General features: G+C 46.0%; 1 protein-coding gene across 6 annotated transcripts; it reads right to left on the reverse strand.

Annotated features, from left to right (window-relative positions):
- Positions 1–6,473: 6,473 nt before the first annotated feature.
- LOC143819684 (fibroblast growth factor-binding protein 1-like) lies at positions 6,474–12,552 on the reverse strand. 6 transcript variants are annotated; one of them, XM_077301579.1, is made up of 3 exons: positions 12,154–12,552; positions 11,103–11,179; positions 6,474–7,759 (listed from the first exon to the last, which is right to left on the reverse strand). In XM_077301579.1, exon 3 carries the CDS (start codon positions 7,731–7,733, stop codon positions 7,035–7,037), a length of 699 nt encoding a protein of 232 aa, XP_077157694.1. In that variant the 5' UTR covers positions 7,734–7,759; positions 11,103–11,179; positions 12,154–12,552; the 3' UTR covers positions 6,474–7,034. The 6 variants fall into 6 exon arrangements, with proteins under 6 accessions (XP_077157694.1, XP_077157693.1, XP_077157695.1 ...); XM_077301578.1 differs by having other exon boundaries at positions 6,474–7,756; positions 12,154–12,550; XM_077301580.1 differs by having other exon boundaries at positions 6,474–7,756; positions 12,173–12,248.
- Positions 12,553–21,167: the final 8,615 nt, after the last annotated feature.

A 21,167-nucleotide genomic window follows, 5' to 3' on the forward strand; every position in this document is an offset into this window, starting at 1 on the left:
TAGGAGTGCGGACTTCTAATCTGGCATGCCGGGTTCGATTCTGCGCTCCCCCACATGCATCCAGCTGGGTGACCTTGGGCTTGCCAGAGCACTGATAAAACTGTTCTGCCCGGGCAGTGATATCAGTGCTCTCTCAGCCTCACCCACCTCACAGGGTGTCTGTTGTGGGGAGAGGAATGGGAAGGCGACTGTAAGCCGCTTTGAGCCTCCTTTGGGTAGGGAAAAGCGGCATATAAGAACCAACTCTTCTTCTTCTTCTTCTTCATTGGCAGGTTGATGGTTGGGTGAAAGCTGTTGCATGCTTGGGGGACTATGTCCCAGGCTGCCTTGCCCTGTGTCCAGACAATAAAAATGTCATCAGTGTATTGCAGGTATTACAACAGGGGTAGTCAAACTGCGGCCCTCCAGATGTCCATGGACTACAATTCCCAGGAGCCCCCTGCCAGCGAATGCTGGCAGGGGGCTCCTGGGAATTGTAGTCCATGGACATCTGGAGGGCCGCAGTTTGACTACCCCTGTATTACAACATCTCTTACCGAAATTCTCTTACCGGTGGCAGTCTTCCAGTTCTTCCAAAATATGTTATAATTCCAGGGCAGATCTTTAAAAAGTGCGCTAATCTGGTGAGCTGGGTTTGATCCCCCGCTCCGCCACATACAGCCAGCTGGGTGAATTTGGGCTAGTCACAGTCCTGTCAGAGCTGTTCTCACAGAGCAGTCTTGTCAGAGTTCTCAGCCCCACATGTTTCACAGGGAGTGTGTTGTGGGGGAGAGGAAGGGAAGGCCATTCTAAACCCCTGAGACTCCTTCAGGTAGTAAGAAGTGGGGAATAAAAAACAAATTTTCTTATTGTTATTATTTTCTACTGAAAATAATTTTGCCAAAAGATGACTCAAAGGAAGTGCTGCAAGCGGAAACCATGGGAATTCCTTGCTTTTCTGTTCAATTCTGCAGGAAACCGCTTGACCTCAGCCCATGAAATTGTCAAATCAGGGGAGTGCCACCTGGTGAGGCAAACCATTTACCAAGCCCACAGAAGGCAGCGGGAGCAAGTAAGGAGTTGTACTGCCCCAGGCACCCTTGGCAGGAGAGCAAGAAAGCCAAGGGGTGGGGACCTTGTTATCTGAGCACACAAACGGTCTGAATGAACCAAAAGGAATGCGTAAAATGACTGCAGCAACTGATCATTGAGCCGGTCGTCGGGATTAGCTGGGCCAGATGACACTATATGACGTGGCGGCCAGTGATTGGCCCGCAGGAAGAAGGAGACTGAGGAGAGGACTGTTGACTTTTGCTATATTTCCAGTGAAGCAATGAGCTAACATGACAGGGTGTGGTTTGGGCCACAGCCAAGCAGGTGAATCACTGAAGGGAGATTATCGAGAGAACGGAAATGCGTGGAGATGCTTCCATGAGGACACGCCAGCGGGGGCGGGGGGACATCGGAGGGAATGCAAAGGCAGTATGCAAAGAGTCAAAGGGATTCAAAGCTGAATGGCTTTTGGGGGGGGGGGCGTGTGGCCACAATGACACAAACGGTCGATCCTGCTGGGAAGCAAACCAGCCTTTCCCAGACATTGAGCAGGCGGTTGGACTAGATGGGCTATGGCCCCTTCCAACTCTATGATTCTATATGAAAATAGGGCCAAGGCCCACTAGACCTAAGTTTTGGAGAGCTTGCAAGACGGCACTCTTCCACCAGGCATTGGGTTGCAGCCAAGGACCACCATCACCATCCAATCCTTCCCACTATCTTCTGGTTTGTGCCTGGATGACCGCCTGCGACCATCTCATACTCAAAAATAAACAGAAAGAAATTTCCAAGCTGGCGATGGCAAAAGTTTTATTCAGAATGAGTTCCTAGCTATGAAACCTCTATCTTGTTCATTACCTTCATGGACCTTTGATATTAATAGAACCAAGTTATATGGCTTAAAATATAAAGTATAAAGTATATAAAATATAAGGTAGTGGGTTGAAGACTTAGTTTGTATCCCTGGGAAAAAAAACCCTATTAAGGAATAAGTTTACTGAAGGAGTAAAATACGAAAACGAGGTTTTATACCTAGGAACTCGTTCTAAATAAAACTTTTGTCATCTCCAGCTTGGAAATTTCTTTCTGTTTATTCATCTTCGGTCATCTCTGCTTGTACCATCTCATACCCAGGCATACAGGGAGAGCAGGAGCGATGTGTATAGAGTAGGGGTAGTCAAACTGCGGCCCTCCAGATGTCCATGTACTACAAGATGTCCATGTACTACAATGCCAGCGAATGCTGGCAGGGGGCTCCTGGGAATTGTAGTCCATGGACATCTGGAGGGCCGCAGTTTGACTACCCCTGGTATAGAGTGTTTTAATGTACTTTAAAACCTAAACTTATTGTTCTAGTTTTAATCTTATTGTGTAGGCTGCCCCGAGACCACGAGGAGAGGCGTGGCTTATAAATTAAATATAAATGAATGAATGAATGAATGAATGAATGAATGAATGAATGAATAAATAAATAAATAAATATTGGGTTGATATAGCAGAGTTTTGACCAGTCACAGAAGAATGATAGAAAGGGCAGGAAATAAATCTTGCAAGACCTGTATAGCAAAAGGTACACACTTCCATTTTTTCAGAACCAGAACCAGCTCACACTCTGGTTGCAGTCAACAGGAGAGAAAGAAGCCTAATCTAATGAGTACTATCCCTATCCCAAGGGGCCAGCTAGGTCTGGCATCACATGTGTGGAAGCAGGAGGACAGTGTTTCTACAGTTGAGACCTGCAGAGACACGTGTCTCCATGGAAGGCCATGGAGAGGGAGTGAGAGGACAAAGCGAGAGGAGAAGGGGTCAGAGGGCACCTCCCTGGGAGAGAAAAAGAGAGACGTCCTATTGAAGGAGATAACATTTATACTCACATAGGCTCCTTTTACATTACTGTTCCAAACTGGATGTCATCTGTTACTGCCTGAGTTCCATGTAAAGGGATGGGGTTTCATACTGCACATTCAGTTCCATTAATCCAGGCGTAGGCAAACTGTGGTCCTCCAGATGTCCATGGACTACAATTCCCATGAGCCCCCTGCCAGCAAATGCTGGCAGGGGGCTCATGGGAATTGGAGTCCATGGACATCTGGAGGGCTACAGTTTGCCCACCCCTGCATTAATCAGTTCCATTAACTCTGCCTTTTCTTATGAAGTGAATAGACCCAGCAAACATAATTCACAAAAATTGTTGTGGGGCTAACACAGGAGAGGAGAGAAGTATGTAGGCAGTTTTCCCCTTGTTATTATACTATTTTATTTTATTGTTCACTGGTTGTCTGATTCAGTTTTATTGCACTGCTGATTGTTTTAGTGCATGTTCTCCTTTTGTGGATTGCATGCATTTCACTGTTCTTACTACGTTTTATGTTAAGCTGTAAATACACCTGGAGTCTCAGCAGGAAGTCTCACACGTTAAGTTAATGAATGCAACCGTGCTACGTTCTTGGCAGGACAAGTGGGATAAAGACCTGACCCTTCCCTTCCCAGGTCTGCAGCTTCCCTGTGGAGCAGAAAGAATGATGCAGCTGCATTCAAGCTTCCACTGATCAGCGTTGATGGAGAGTGCCATGAAGGCGCAACTGATTTAGGACAACCCTGTAGGGTTTTCCAGGCAAGAGGGGTTGCCCTGGCCTGCCTCCACATCACAACCCCTGGTATTCCCCGGAGGTCTCCCATCCAAATACTAGTCAGGGCCAACCCTGCTTAGCTTCCAAGTGCCAAGATGATTTATTACATTTATATATCACTCTCCCCTAAAGCTTGCTTATGCTCTTCAGCGCAGGGTGCCACTGAACTGCACTATATTTCTTCTCTGTTTGCCAGTTCCATGGGTTTATGAAACCACCATAACTAGCTTTTCTTAGCCATGTGTCACGATGCCTAAGGTAGACTCCATTTTACCACCAAAAACATGGCTTATTCTGACCAATTCTGCACAAGGGGAAAAGGCCAGGCAGGCAGGCGCTCATATCGCAGTGGGGCTAATCCTGGCTTCCACGTGATGTTGCTGCCAGCCCTGCCCTCTCCTGGACCTGGCTCGGTTTAGGGCTCCTGTGCCCCACGTTAAGGGAATATGGATATTTCCCACCTTTCCTTTGTTGTCGTTGGCACCATAGGCTAAGATGACCAGAATTGAGGAACCGTAAGGTGGGAAGCACTGACGGCGGTGGCGGCAGCGGGCCCCCTCCCCGTCCCCGGGGTCACCGACTCCACTGCTGCCATGTGAACTCCTCCCGGCCTGGAACTCACTGGGCCCGCAAAACTTGTGCCTGAGTGTGTGCCCCACCTCTCGCCGGCGCCGCCATTCTACGGGCTCCCCCTGCACTGCCGCCGCCATCTTTCCCGCTGTCCAACTGCTGCTTCTTACTGACCAGAGACCCACATTGGGGTTGAAATCGAGGGCGGCCAGCGCCAGCCCAACCACCTGCAGCAGCCGCTTTTGCTTCCGCCGAAGGGAAGGAAGGAGCCGGAGCCCAACTTTCCTCACGGCTCAAGCGGCAGCGTCCTTTCTATGGGCCCTGCCGGGTCACCTCCCCTCCCCGGCCGCCTCCCCCTGCCCCTTCCTGACGCCACTGTTGTGCCTCTCCCCTCGCCCCCCTCAATGCCTCCACCCAGTGCCCCAGATGCTCCCCAGAGGAGCACTGCTGGATCCGGAGCGCCCGGGCAAGTCAAGGAGGCAAAGGCAGCCCCCGTGGCAGGAAGGCTTGGCTTGGTGCCCACAACCCCCGCCCCATCAAAACAGCCAGCCAGGCCCACCCAGAGAGCCCACACAGCAGGGAAGCGCCCGCCCGGAGGTGGTCCGGAGGCGACGGCAGCGGGAGTCGGGGTGATGGGCCCGGGGCTCCGGGGGCATTGGGGGCCAACTCCCCCATGAGGTCAAGGCTGCTGTTGCTGCTGGGAAGCCGGCCTGCACTCCCCGCCTTGCTCGGCTAGCTGACCGCCACCTCCAGCAGGCGGGCGCGTGGGGGGGGAGAGGCCAGGGTAGGCGGGACATTTTGGAAATGCCGCAGGATGCGGCAAAAATCCTTTAAAGTTGGAATGGTCCCGCCAAAGGCGGGATCTCTGGTCTCTATGCCATTGGCAGCTGTGCCATGTTAGGCCTGTGTGGACACAGAAGAGCTAGGCCAGGGGTAGTCAAACTGCGGCCCTCCAGATGTCCATGGACTACAATTCCCATGAGCCCCTGCCAGCATTCGCTGGCAGGGTCTCATGGGAATTGTAGTCCATGGACATCTGGAGGGCCGCAGTTTGACTACCCCTGAGCTAGGCCTTCCAGGCCTGCCTTCTCCCCAGCTACGGCATGCCAGCAGGGACAAAACATGCCCCAGTCAGTTCTGTGGTGCTTTGCAGTGCTGTGAGGCTAAATGGGGCATTTTTTTATTTGCAGGAAGGTGAGATTGGATTGTAATGCAATTCCACCTTTTTGCAAATCACCCCTCCCCCCCCCCCTGCAGTGGAAACTTTCCATCCCGGCTACATTATCAGGATGCAGAAATCTGGAGCAGACAGGGTCCGCCCCTGAAATCTGTCCCCTGTGGACACAGGAAGCATTGGAGTATGCTGCTCTCCTGCATTGTGCTGCCAGCATCCCAGAGCAGTGCCCTTGGTGCGGAATGGGTCTCAGAGTCCTTTCCATAGCTGGCTTTGAATGATGCCATGCCATCCTGGAACATTTAAGATATATGTAGCCCACTTCTCCATCCATAGCCACCGTTGGGCTCCACACATCTATCACTAAGGAACTTGTATTTCAGGTTCGACCCCTCACTTCTCTGCTGTCTTTAAAAAAAAACACACACACACACACACACAACCAGTGGCCAGGGGATTCCCCTCTCTCAATCACTGGCTTAACTATGCAAACAACTATGATCTTCCCCGGATCTTAGAACACCACCCTGATTGTTTTTCCTGGAAGTTGCCCTTGAGTTAAGTACATAGAGATTTGTCACAAAGGTCCCGCTTGTCCTGACATTTCCACCCACATTACTATGGGGACCGTCAATGTTTCTTCCATTATGGGATCCTGTAGTAATGCAAGTGGCCTAACAGATACCTGAACCCAGTTTCTTCCAGTAAAATGTATTCAGAGACTGGTTGAAGTTAAACTTGTAGGAGAACCAACTGCCTTTTGGGATTTGCAGATTAACTTCTGCCAAAATCTTCCTAAGAGGTCTTTATAACAAAAGTTTATAACAGAACTTCACAAGCAGCCATTTCTCCAGGAGAACGGATCTCTACAGTCTGGAGATGAGCTGTAATCCCAGGACACCTCCAGCTGCCACCCGGAGGTTGACAAGCCAAAGATGACAGTGAGATAGAAGTTTCAGAACTGGGAATTAGGTGACATTCCAATAATGTACACATAGCAGAAGGAACACAATAACCTTTAAAAGGCAAATAACTTTATTTTTAACTGAAAGTATAAAAAAGTGCATAGCAATTAAATCATCAGTTTAGTAAGAAATGTCAGGAGAGGTGTAAGGAGAGTGAACGATAGATATTATATACATTTTTACAGAGTCTGTAACATCTAAAGGTAACAATTGCATACTGTACGTATATAAATGATTTTCTCTGTGTAAGAAGATAACATGTACAGCAGTTTTGGCAACCAGTGTCTGGCACAAGGTGGGGAGCTATGAAAAAAATCCATGTTTAAATGCTTGCATTGAGAATTTACTCATTATATACACACTTCGACATAGGAATCTTTAGCTTGCTCCTCCTAAGTTAAACCTGACCCACTGAGTCATGTCATCTGATTCCCCCTCCTCCCCAGGTGACAACATGAAAGCCAGAGAGATATGGGGTGTGTGTTGGGGGGGGGGAGGGGTACTTATTCTCATGGGATTTGCCAGCAATTCCACTCCTCAAAGAAAACCTCTTGTAAAACTATATGCTGTCCAGAGCTATCATCAAACAAAACTATTTACAACAGTTTCAACGTGAGCGATGCTGCTTATGCAGTATAATTTGGCTGCCAAAGTTCTTGCATTTCACTTGCACTTCTTATCTTGGACCATCACAATAAAAAACTCACAGAGGGAGAACCACAACTCTGAGCAGTATTCTTCAGCCACCTTTTTCTGATCCACATAGTCTACGTCTTCGACACAGTCATTGGAGCCGTGTTCCGGGAGAGCTTCCGGGGCATGAGGAGCTGCGACTGTCACTGAATCCTCCTTTCCCTGGAGAACGGGGTCCTCTTGTTTGGGACTGGGGTCGAGTGTGAGGTGAGCGCTTGCAGGTGCCTTCTTACAGACGGGAGATTTCAAAATCTCTTTGGGGTCCTCACAGATGTTCTTCTTCTTCTTGAGAGACCGGGTGATTTGCTTCCAGAAGACTTTCTTGTTTTCGGAATACTGCGGGCAGGTGGAAGGGTTGCCTGAGAATACACAGGAGACGTCGCGGTCCTTCTTCTTGCAATCTATTTTCAAGGTGGCCGTTTCGCTTTCCGTCAGTGTCCAGGTGCATGGAGACTTCTCTTTGCTGATGAACTTGCCTGTCTGGGCGCCTTTCTGCCCTCGACCTCTCTGGCCCTTTCCGTTCTGGGGATTGTTTTTGGTCTCCTGCTTCCGACCTTTACCTGTTTGACTTTGCTCTTTCTTTCTCTCTTTCGGTCTTTCACCGTCGGTGTGCAGGATCTGAGAGAACACAATCAGGGTGCACAGGAGGGCAAGGCATCCAATCTTCATGGCTCCTGGTCCTTTTCGACAACCTGCTTGGGAAACACAAACATCACATGTAAAATTTGGGCCCTTTTTTGTTTGCCTGTGTCTTTAAATAAATTGGAACTAAATGCAAGTTGAATGCAGCAGGGAAAAAGGAAGCACCCCCCCCCCACATGAGACAGATGGGCTCCAGCCAGGCAGGCAGCTGCAAGGGCCCTCGGCTGAACAAGGCTATAAATGGCAGGGCACTTGGAGGTCATTCACTCCTTGGGATGTCACCAGGAGCAGTTGACATCCACCCCATTTTCCCTACTTTACTGGCATAGGCCATAAAAGGGGGCCTCACACCACCTTCAAAACAAAAGTATTTAGAACTCCAGAAATTAATCGATTCAGGGGGGTAGCCGTGTTGGTCTGAAGTAGCACAATAAAATCAGAGTCCAGTGGCACCTTCAAGACCAACAAAGATTTATTTAAGGCGTGAGCTTTCAAGTGCAAGCACTCTTCGTCAGACTATGATCTTCTTACTTTTTCCCTGTCATGTAAGAAGATCATAGTCTGAGGAAGAGTGCTTGCACTCGAAAGCTCACGCCTTAAATAAATCTTTGTTGGTCTTGAAGGTGCCACTGGACTCTGATTTTATCCAGAAATTAATGTTTTAATTGTATTTTGCAACATCATCCTTTCATTCCCCCCCCCCCCCAATAGTGAACATATTCTTACGACTCCTAGACTGAGATAAAAGTTACTTTCGTGTTTTAATTGTCCACAGACTTTGTTGCTAGGTTGCCCCTTGGCTACTTCCCAGATCATACAGCCTGCAGCTCGCTGCCTGCCGTCTTGCTCATGAATGCCCAAATGAAGATTTGGAGGGAGCAACTGAGAGCATGGCCACAGCAGGGGAGGGGGGGACATTCAGGGAGGAAAACCTGGGGGGAAGGTGAGGTTTCCTCCAAGAACAGTGTTTTGTTTTGGGTTTTCCTACGTGAAAGTAGCAGGACACTTTGCGGGGGAATTCCTAGGAAATGCTTTTCCCTTTAAGAATGAGTGATATGCTTCAAGTTTTTAGTCACTCAGAGCGGATAGCTTGAAAAAGTCAGGGGTGGCCAAACGGTGTCTCTCCAGATGTCCATGGACTACAATTCCCATGAGTCCCTGCCAATTGCCCCCATGCTGGCAGGCATTCATGGGAATTGTAGTCCATGGAGTCACAGTGGCTACCCCTGGCCTAAATACCCCCATCCCCTAAATCAGGGGTAGTCAAACTGCGGCCCTCCAGATGTCCATGGACTACAATTCCCAGAAGCCCCTGCCAGCATTCGCTGGCAGGGGCTTCTGGGAATTGTAGTCCGTGGACATCTGGAGGGCTGCAGTTTGACTACCCCTGCCCTAAATATTCACATCTATTTTGGAAAGCATTGAAAGAATTCCTATGGACTCAATTTTTGTTTTCCTTCTGGAATGACTAAAAGGTGCCAAGAGAATCCTGGGCACCTGGTTTTTAACTCTCACTCTAGTACCCATGTCGTTGCACCTTGGCTTGCAGAAAATGAAAACATTCATAACTGTTACATTCTACCGATATGCCAATATAATTCTATACACTTAAGTGATGAATGGTGCCATTTATACCATTAAACCAGCAAAACCGATTTAGGTTTAATGGGAACCGGAATAGAACGAAGTCTGAATCTGGAGGCACCTTTACTTCACCTGCTTTTGTATCTGCACTGACTTCATGAGCTCACATCAGGATTTCTTGGCAGCCTGAAGGGAGGGGACTATTCTCTGATAAATGGACATTTTCCACTTGATCCATTCTGACCGAATTTTTATCATCCTAAAAAATGAGTTCTTATCATTTGTACTTGGCTGCTTTGTATATCTTGCATTTAATCAATAGATGTGTGTCAAAATTAGACCTCGGAAGAAGCCCCAGTGTGGGTCTAAACCAGGGGTAATCAAACTGCGGCCCTCCAGATGTCCATGGACTACAATTCCCAGAAGCCCCTGCCAGCATTCGCTGGCAGGGGCTTCTGGGAATTGTAGTCCATGGACATCTGGAGGGCTGCAGTTTGACTACCCCTGGTCTAAACACATCCAGTCTAAGGCTTACGACTGTACGGTGCATATGATGTTTTTGAACTATGGGCTTCATGCATGTTTTTAGCCTTAATTTTATTAAGCCCTGCACACAATAAATATTTATATAATAACCTATTGTCTAAATTGTACAGACATTCAGCCTTTCAGGTCCCAGTTAATTCCAGTTAGGTTTTTTGTCTTTTTTTTTGCACCAACAAAGTTTTGTTCTTGGTATGAGCATTTGGTGCACGGTAACTGAAGAAGTGTGCATGCACACAAATGCTTCTACCCAGAGTAAGGCTCTGTGGGTCTTAAAGGTGCCACTGGATTCAAACTTCAGACCAACACAGTGACCCACCTGGGTAATGTTAGGAGTAGGAATAACATTTCAACCTCAATTAACTTCCATTTATCAGAATGACTAGAAATATTACATCTATTTGCACAGGGTTTATGCATGTAAATCTCAGCAAGCTATGGATAATGTGTACAAATGACACCCTAACAAATGGGGTGTGGGGGGGTGAAACCTCATAAGTACGTTTCACAAACATTTTCACAGTGCTAAAGAATTGTCTGTGTGTTTTTTTTTAATTCCCCAAATTAGGGCATATCTACACTGCAGACCAAGTCAGATGAACAAGGAAAGAGGGCTACAGTAAAGAAAAATATGCATTCGATAGTTAGGAACAAAATCCCCTGCAAATCAAACCACTATGAGTAAGCAGATGAGAGTTTCATTTTAAATGTAAATAATAAAATGAATAGAGTTGAACATTAAAAGCATAATCTGACTTGGTTTGGCTGTAAAGGAGGCAGAATCAAATAGCTAATTCCCGATTAGGCCCTACCATGTAGATTTTTTGTAAAAATCTGCATAATGGAGGCAAGCTAGCCATGTTTCTGCAAACCTGGGAGAATCCAGGTTGTGTGATTTCCCAGCTTCTGATCTATGCACTTTCATTAAGGCTGCTCACATGACCAGTAAAACGTGCAGGCTTCAAAATACCAACTTAGCATTCTTGCCCCAGAAGAAAATTGTATTCATGCTTACGGTGTTCGAACACTTGCAATAAATAACTGCCACAGTCCACCAAACCCCAACGAAAACATGCCAAGCCTGCATACCTGGGAGTAATCAACTTATGTTTTATGTTAAAATTACAGTTTGCCGTTCCTCCGTCCCTGTTGGAATGGCATTGTAGGCAACAACATCTAGCTCCCTGCGTCAATCACGGACCTCTGAGTCATCGCAAAAGGCTGTGAACCTCCACAGCATTCACTTAGGAATAATCCCCCGACACTCACTGGGATTGGCGTCCAAACGATTGTGAGGGTAGAATTCTTCTCACCGTGTTTTGCAGACTCAATCAGACCACAGTTTCCTTTAAAAAAAAATAAAAAGATGAAAATGTACAGTGAAACTGGAAATGAATCACATGCAGATTTGAAACGAGTTTGCCTCTTGGAGAGGGGTTCCTTAAGCCAGGGGTAGTCAACCTGTGGACCTCCAGATGTTCATGGACTACAATTCCCATGAGACCCTGCCAGCATTTGCATCTGGAGGACCACAGGTTGACTACCCCTGGTTTAAACCCTTCTCTGCTCTGCTGCTATGAAATCTGTTGGCATGGATTATCCACTGAACGGGAAGAGTTGGTAATGATTGTCCGGAATGACATTTAGTGCCGCTGTGGAAAGGTGCCATTCTCTGAGCGCATTTCCCTTTTTGCACTTTCTCCAGTTTCCACCTGGGCAAGCAGTCACCTTAGCAGGAGGCAAAGTTTACTCAGGTGAGCCTTATTATGTAATTAGAACTGGGCTGGTTGTTTTTGTTTTGCTTTCTTAATTCCATCCTCAACCCACTGACTTCAGACTAAAAAAAAATGATTGATTGGTCAGTCCTGGTAGGAAATGCAATTCTTCAAATCAAAGCAGTGAAATTATTCTCCAGAAAAAACCCTATTGGATGCTGTGGGGCTTAATTTGGAGCAAATCTATATGGGCTGCCTATTCTGGTGATCGGAACAGGGTTCAGGCAGCTTAACTGAGCATCGTATTGACATCCAGAGGTCTTTCTTAGAGCCAAATCACAAATTACATCCTTACATTTCTTTTCCTGAAAGAAAAAAAAACACCAGAGGATGAAGGGATGGGGAGCTCAGAGGACATGTTAACGTGTCATCTGGCTCTCATTCAACAGCTAAGAAACAAACTCTGCCTGGGAACGTAGTAAAGTTAATCTCCTAAATCCACTAAGTCAGTACTCTTAAAACAGAGTACCTCTGCTTAGAATGGCATGTTGCAAGAGAGTTCAGTTTCTACGGCAGACAGAGGGCAAGCCAGCAGGATCACATACCTCTTGCGTTGACTTTTACCTTTTTCCCCCAAAATAGAAAACTCAAGGTGAGTCCTGTGTCTTCCAGTGCTCTGTGCTCATGGGCTCCATGCTTATTTATACTTCCAGAGACACACCCACAGGCCTTCAAACGATTACTACATAATTGTAGGCTTTCACACCTTATTTACTTTTCCTGATACACCTTCTGGCAGCAAGCCAAGTCTTGCTCAGAAGAGTTTTTTTTTAACGCACAAGCAAGCTCCTTGAGGCTTGTGCCAATTCCTTTCCTTTTCTGATTTGGCAAGGGACTGAGATACACCCCCCTGATAAATGCATCATCCAAATAGGGATGGGTTAATATGCAAGAATGAGCTCAAAGTGGAGCAAAACAGTGGCTGCAGTTCTAAGAACTAACTGGTCTGCCTCTTGGGCCATCTCCAGCATTCCTGGGTGGTCATGAGGGATATTGCCGTTGGGAGAAGGGAGTGCCCGTTAATTGTTGTAGCACCTGGGTTGATCAACTGTCAGGGGGAATTACATGTCCAGGGTCCAGAGGTTTTTGCTGTGATCTAGAACAGGGGTAGTCAACCTGTGGGCCTCCAGATGTCCATGGACTACAATTCCCATGAGCCCCTGCCACCAAACACATCTGGACATCTGGAGGACCACAGGTTGACTACCCCTGATCTAGAACATGGGCTGATTCGCTCAGGTGGTGTTAGCATGTCAGGAATAATTCTGACATCCTTGTGACAGGTAGGTCTAGTTTTCAAATTGGCCTTAAATTCATTGAGAAAGGCTTCTCAACTGTCTAAGGGGCATCAGCTCCCTTCTCAGAGTCCCCCGGAACGCATCCTGCACTTCTGGCAAATGAAGGTTCAATTAAAGAAGGGTGAACTGGAGAGGAAATATGGAGGTCATTTGCACAGCTGTTCCCTTCTTGAGTTCACAGATCTTAGCAGGCCTGGAAGCAGGCTGGGATCTCTGAACCCAAGGTGGAACGGAGAAAGCTGGAACCTGTGAGTTAGGAGGAGGAGACAAATGAAGGGAAGGGAGATTCGCTGCCTTGACCAACTTGAGGTCAAGGCAAGGTATGTTCTTGTCCCAGGTCAGCAGTTAGTGATGCCACTTAGGGAAACAATAGCCCAGTAGCCCAGTTATCATCTCAGCTTTGTCAGGCCCCATGAGACTAGATTTTGACATTTCCTTGACTCCTTTAACAGCATCTTCTGGAGAAAGGAAACGTGGCATATTTTCACAGAAAGCATTTTGCACATATATATTTTAAAAAGGACAGGAGACACCTCCTAGCTAGACGGATGTTGAGGTATGGCAAAGGAGTGGAAGGAGAGAAGCAACCCTGTAGATTGGTCATCTTTGCAGAGAAGTTCAGAAAAGTTCCGGGATTGAATTCTTTTCCTTAGTTGGCATAAAGAGGTGATCACTTGAGGTTTGTTTTGCTGTCTGTTGCTATTGCACTGAAAATCCTCACTTTTTAAGGCTAGTTTGTTTCCAAAATTGTGGTTATTCATTCCCAAGCTCCTGTTTACTCCCTTGCTTGTGAAATGGCCGAGGGATTGGCACTTCAGGTGCTTGCATATTTCTTGACTGGGCAGCTAGCTGATCTCAGTGCTGGAATTTAGTATCCCGCTTCTCTGGTATGACTCTTGGACAGGGTCATATCTGAATCTGCATATAAGATGGAGTCAGATTGCAAAGCACAATTTACAAGGAGTTGCGATACCATTGCAGGGAACTCCTTTAGCCTCACTGGGTTCCCTTCCAGCGTCTCCTGCAACTTCAAAGGCACCCCTTCTTCAGCACTTGGTCTTAAGGGAGAAAGAACAGGGCCTGAAAGGTCTCAGTGATGCAAGTGCAATAAATCATTTATTTAAGGTTGCTTGGAGGCAGGGAAGGCAGGGCTCAGGTCCAGCATGTTTTTCTTTCCCATTCCTGCCACCCACAGCAGTGAGCAGGACTTCCTTGAGTAAGAAGCTAAAGGTCTGAAATTCTCAGTCTGACTTCAAAAGACTGTCGCTGTTAGTAGCTCTAATGGGAAGCTGGGAGGTCCAGTTACTGCAGCACTCGGAGATAATTAAATTCCCCAAGCTCCTCTTTTGTATTTTCCATCTACAACCGTTGCTTTTGCTTGTAAAGAGAGAGCTTCAGTTTAAACTCCCACTCTCAGTTTTAAAGGAGCAACTGGGAGGACATCAGGGCCAGCTGAAGCAGATTTTTTAAACAGGGAAGATTCAAAACTTCAGGCTTGTTTGCAGAGTCAAAAGCCTCCCAGGAAGTTCTTCCATACAGGTGGCAACCCACACATCCCAGCAGCTATTAAGCTATATTCGACCAAACTTCTTCCCCTGCTGTGTTATGGCATCCCTGTTTGGGGTCCCAACGGTGCTTCCAGCATTGCTTCAATCGTCTTTTCTCCGCTGATTACGTGGTGCGCCCAAATGCGTGGCTGACTTGGTTTTAAGCCTTGAAACTGGTCTCTCTCAACTGACTGCTAAAAGTTCCTTAGAACAGCTCTCCAACTCCCAAAATGTGTGCCTAACTCATTGATACATTTAGAAACTGGTGTGAGCCAGGGATCAGCCTATCCTCTCTTTATAACATGGCTAAAGGGCCTGCTCCCTTCGATACTGATTGATACCTTTAAATCAAAGTGGATCAAAGCTACTGAAAGCAAACTTAATAGCTTAGGCTTTTCACCTTTAGCGGTTCTGTATTTACGCCATGATCAAGCTAGACAAATTATAAGTCAAAGGGTCGAAGATACTGAGTGTCAAAAGGTACTTTCTAACTCCCCTTAAATTAATGTGCCCCTCCCTAGAAGATATATAGTAACACCTGCTTCCTATCTCTATCTGCTGAGATAAATAGTCACAGAAGGGCATACACACTTGCCAGATGCTCAGCCCTACCCTCTGCTGTCCTAGAAGGAAAATTTAATAAGATCCCTAGGGAGAAGACAATCTGTCCATGCAACACCAAGGAACTTCAGACTATTAACCATGTTTTCATAAGATGTCCTTTTTATAGGGAACCTTGTGCCAAGATCATTGAGCCTCTGAGTAGAGATATGAATGCTGAGAATGAAGAAGTTTGGATTTTAAAAGCTCCTTATGGGAGATTACACTCCTACTCCATCTACACTCCATCTAGGCTGCAAAGTACTGTGCAGTTTTAATTAAATTCAGACAACTAAGTATAGCTGCTGTATAGTTTTTATCTCTTGGTTGATCTGTTTTATTAACCATTAATTTTACTCTGTTTACTGTTTACTGTTTACTGTTTTATAGTTTTCTGTTATGGCTGACAATTGCTGTAATAAAATTTGATTTGATTTGAACTAACTACTCGAGGCTGGCTTAACATTTTAAAGTTCTGGATCTGCTTCCACTCTAGGGCAGAGTCTGCACTTACTTTGTTTATTCAATTGTCAATCCTGTTGAATTCAGATCGCTTTGAACTCGGGTCTTCCTCTCCCCCCCCCCTCCCCATTGAAACAGGAAAGTCTTCTGCACGTGGTTAGGGAGGCTCAGGAGAGGGGGGGGGAGGCAAATGGAGAGGGGGGGGAGGCAAATGGAGACTCTTTCTTTGTTTTCTTGAAGGGGGAGAGGATCAAAGAAGTCAGAGGAGGGAGGAAAAATTCTTTCTTTTCTTGAAGGTGGGGGGGAGGGAACGAAGAAGGCACACAAAAAAATCCAAGACCGACAGAAGTTGAGAGAAATTAGGGTCTTCTCCTTTAAGGCACATGACCACCTGTAGCCAATCATGGGTCGTCTACCACGGAGGAGAGCCCAGATTCAAAACAATGCGATTTTAAAATATATTGAGCATTAAAAGCACTCTAAGATATTGCGCAATAAAGGTAGGATCACTCCGGATCAATCCTTCTTGCTGCAGAAGGAAACTTTAAATCGCCCCAAATCCAAACGGAAATCGCATTCTGTGTAGAGTGCAGGGACTGAATCGATCTGGGGTTGGAATAAAAGCTCCGTGCAGTTTACACCTAGGGCTTATCCCTGTAGTCCAGTATCTTGTATGCTTGCAGACTGCTACATCTCTGTCTGGAATGGGAAAATGGGTCACTAATTAAAATCTATTGGACTGAGCCTCAAAGAATTTCAAGATTTAGATGAGAACTGAAGGTTTTGCCAAGTTAATGTAAACTGCCCAGAGCGGTAGGGAAGGGCGGTATAAAAATATAAATAAATAAATAAATAAATAAAGGCAAACTGCAAATCCTAGATACTGATCATCAAGAACTAATAACTGATGCTCAGAGATCCTGCTCACTGCTGCTTTATGGCATTCAACCTACATATAGGTCTTTGCCTCTCTACTCCTCCTCACTAAAGCATTCCCCATGCTGAGTACTCCTGCTCCTGTCAGACCAACAAGCCCAAAACAACAGCACATCTCCTGCTTCACTGCCATGAACATTACCTTACGCCACGGCTGAACAGAAGATCGGCACAATCTGATGAAGTCCAGGCCACTTTCTTTTAGAAGACTGCTGAAATACTCTACTCTCTACTCATTGATCTCAGAAGCTGTAGCTGGTTTCCTATGTAAAGCCCCCTGCGATGACCCAATTGGATAATTTTCATTTATCCTTTTTAAAGATCTCTTATTCAATATGCTATTTTATTCTGATCTATTGTCACCCTGTTGTCATAATTCATGCTATTAATGGTTGATTGATTGATTGAACTAGCTGGTAATTGGGCAAATCACTTATTTTGTGGAATTCCCAAGTAGTCTGGTTGACTTTCTCAGCTGGGAAAAATAGTATAAAACACAACCCAATTACCCATCATTCGATTTCTGCATATTCCATTTACTTAGGGTAGGCTTGCCAACTTCTAGGTCAGTGGTTCTTGGTGGTGGCTGGAGTTCTCCTGCGATTACAACTGACTTCCGTTAAAGATCAGTTCACTGAGAAAAAAATGGCCAATTTGGAAGGCGGACTGAAGGCATTATGCTCCACTGAAGTCCCTCCCCCAAACCCTGTCCTCCTCAGGCTCCGCCCCCAAGCCATCCTGGCATTTCCCATCCCGGAACTGGTCACTCTATGACTTCGCTTGCTTTCCCATTGGCTCAGTTCAGAATTAACAGACAACCTGGTTCCTGGAATGAGGTTAGAGTGCTTCTGCTACCTTCATAGCTCCACTATAGTTAGCTAAGCTCCCTTAACCAAGCTTTGAAGTTCTTTAATTAACCAAAGTTAAATGTAAAGTTAAATGTTTACCAGGCAAGGCACACAAATGCAGGTTTCTGGGCTGGTTTGCTGACACTGGCCCTCATCCACTGCTCACTGAACAAAGGCCAGGAATCCAGGAATCAAATGAATTCTGAATTCTGGTTTCACAAATGAAACTGTTGTCAACCAGGCTTGCAGGCCATGTTTGGCTGACCTTTTGTTCTTCTCCAGCTTCTCCAACTGTCATCTCAGAATGCCACATGATGTCAGCCTGGAGCTTGATATTTGGAACTTATTTGGCCACCACAGCTCTTCTATATGTCAACAGACTTCTGGCACCCACTTTCCTATTTAATGCAGATATTTCTTCAGGAAGCAGCTGTCTGGAGACACAACTTTGGGATGCCTTCCAAGGCTCTTCTCGTGCCGACTAATTACTTGTATGATGGAAGATATCTTTTAAAAAATATGCAGAGTTAATTTATTGAGAAATATATTTGACACAAAACATGAGTTTTCAGCTCATGTGGTAAGGTTGTTAAAGAGCAGCAGATTCTAATCTGGAGAACAGGGTATGATTCCCCTCTTCTCCATGTGCAGCCAGCTGGATGACCTTGGGCTAGTCACAGTGCTCTTACAGCTGGAACTTCTTGATGGCCCTGGAATGGTTCCCAAATGAGTGGGAGTTAATTTTTAATATATTTTTCAAATGTTAAGCATTTATCCCCTCTCCTGGAGAGCCAGTATGGTGTAGTGGTTAGGAGTGCGGACTTCTAATCTGGCACGCCGGATTCGATTCTGCGCTCCCCCACATGCAACCAGCTGGGTGACCTTGGGCTTGCCATGGCACTGAGAAAGCTGTTCTGACCAAGCAGGAATCTCAGGGCTCTCTCAGCCTCACCCACCCCACAGGGTGTCTGTTGTGGGGAGAGGAATGGGAAGGCGACTGTAAGCCGCTTTGAGCCTCCTTCGGGTAGGGAAAAGCGGCATATAAGAACCAACTCTTCTTCTTCTTCTTCTTCTTCTTCTTCTTCTTCTTCTTCTTCTCCTCCTCCTCCTCCTCCTCCTCCTAAAATGGCCAGTGATAGGCCTGGAGGGGGTGGGAAGGGGAAGGGCCCCAGGTAGGTCTGTGCACAGCTCTGCTTCCCAACCCTATTCGGCATGATCTTCTGGCGTTTCTTGAAGCCTGAAGAATGTTTCAGGAGTTTCTCAACAGTAAAAAAAAAAGTTGAGTAAGGCTGCTATATACTGCTGTCATCTAGCTTTAAAATTGGCACAGATCACAAACTCTACAGCAATGGATATATGGGAACACAGCACAGTGCGTGCTTGGTTACAGAAATATTTAATTTCTTAATGGTGTCGCTAGTACTCTGAGGATTTCCGTTGGAGCTGGGCACGAACAAGGAAGATCATACCAAGATCCCTTTATTAAGTAAAAGAAGTACAAACTTAACAATAAAACACAATATTTTTTAACATGGTCTCCGTTCTCTTTTTTTGTTGCTGTGAGTGTCCATGTCCCCATCCTAAACTGTCATTCCCCCAGAGGTATTTTAATCCACTCTAAGAGGGGTAAAGCATTCAAATGGGTGTGCGCCCCTGTGGGAATTTCTTGTTGAGGTCTCCAGATGTCCACGAAATACAATTCCCATGAGCCCCTGCCAGCAGCATGTGTCAGAGTGGCAGTCAGGTGATAGAGGATTGCGCAATCCATCTTAGTAATTCCATCTTCCTCTTCATTCAACATGGAGTCCGGTAGCTGCCAACCCACAAAGACAGACCATAACGGCCGCCAGCAGACAGCTTGCCTTTGACGTGACGTGCCACCCATGAGACTGGTTTTCCAGCCTGCTATTGCTCAACAGTAGTCGGAACAGCATAGCTTAGGGGTCCAGTGAACCATAAGGTTACGTTTGTTGGCCAGAAACATATGGTGAGTGGATATAAATGCCTCCATAAATGCACAACAAAAGAATGCCTGCTGGACGCGCTAGGACTTTCCCCCATTTTGAAGCCAACACATGTCTCTGTTGCATGCCTCAGTGGACCCTCCCCACCTATTGCCTGCAAGTAAGAGCCTCCATCCCCCCTTCATTGTGCTCCCCAGAATGAGTAAGACAGAAGTCTTTAAACTTTAATTTTTCCAGTCTGGAGTTATTAAAGTACAAATTTACAGGGAAAATTGAGTGCAACGATAGAACAAGAAAAAATCTTGGAATCTAGTCATAGAGCTGCTGATTGCCAACTGATAGTGTCGCAACAAAGTTGAACATCTCATGTTGCAGTGAGCCTTAGTGGGAAAAGTCAGTGATTACTAGTGGCACGACTATCCTCACAATGAACCAACGAGCGACCAGTACAGCAGAGGAACTTTCCATCCTACTGGGAACTGGTTTTTCTGGGTTTTGTTGTCTTAAATATTTCAAATGCACAGTCATTTACTACATTTTACCACAGTAGGTAAGAAAAAACACTGCAGTACCAGCGCACATGCATAAACGGGACCGAGACGATTTAAAAGGTTCTGCGAACTTACTGTGGTGAAAAATGGTAAGTGCATAATCCACCCAGGATCAAGGACTAGCCTTCTCGGATGGAAGTGTCTGGGGACCATTTCCCTCCATACATTTCTGCCCAGGAAGCTAAAATTACAGAGAGCCCCCCCCCCCGATGGTTCTATGGACTGAAGCAGAGAGCTGGTGGGTAAAAGAGCGGGTGGGTTTTCATTGACAGCCCCTCAGGGGGTGTTCCTGGCCCCCTCACTACCTGTCTTCAGGAGGCAGACTTTTTGATTAATTATTCTGCCTACGCAGTTTTAAATCATTTTAATAATGGTTTTAATGTATTTTTTGTTATTGTTCACCTTGTAAGGCACGAGTTTCTAAAAGGTAGAAAGATGGTTCATGAAAATTTTAAATAAAATAAATGAATGTTGTTAGTAAAATATATTCTTCAGATATAATATCTATTACAAATATAATATGATATGGATTTTATTTCAAAAGTTTTAACCACTTTTCCACCCTAAAGGGGTCCCCAAGGTCATGAATGAAAATATGTCAGTGGTAAAACAGCCTTTATAATAATGCAAAAAATACTTCACTCAAAACATATCAACATATAAGAAACAACTCCCAAATCAGGGAGGCAGGTCAATAACAGTTGTTGCAACTATAACCTTGGGTTTGCCACATTACTGATAAACCTTTGCTGCCCAATGCTCCTCTCACTTCTGGCAGGCATGGCCAGATGACATCACTTCCTGGTTCCTTGAAGTCTGAAAAATATTCCATGGTCCAAAGGTTGACAAAGGCTGCGGTGGGGTCTAATGTCATAGAGTCCACCCAACAGGACCTCCATTTTCTCAAGGCAGACTGATCTCTGCCACTTGAAGATCCCTTGTAATCCCAGGAAATTTCCATTCACCACTTGATGGTCCATTTGAGGGCTGAGTTAGAATTCTACCCCCCCCTTGTGGATTGGCACTACCTCAGTAGGCAGTTTTGCCTCCTCTGTTCTGTAAATGATCCGTTCAGTCATGTCCGACCCTCGGTGATTCTATAGGAAAGTCTTCGCCACGCGCTCTGTCTCTGACTGCTTCTTTCAGTTGGGTCATGGTCATCCCTGTATTGGCTTTGATCCTGTCAAACCAGCGGATCCTTTGGTGACCACATTTCTTTTTGCCTTTGCTTTTGTGTGCATGCACACCTCTTCAGTTACCGTGCACCTTTGTTGAGCTGCTTGTTGCATAAGATGTCTCTGGAAGCGGTCCCAGGGAAGATTGCCATGAAATCTCACCACTGCTGGAGGCATG

This window comes from Paroedura picta, chromosome 10 (genome assembly GCF_049243985.1).
Source record: "Paroedura picta isolate Pp20150507F chromosome 10, Ppicta_v3.0, whole genome shotgun sequence".
In the NCBI taxonomy this organism is placed as follows: Eukaryota; Metazoa; Chordata; class Lepidosauria; order Squamata; family Gekkonidae; genus Paroedura; species Paroedura picta.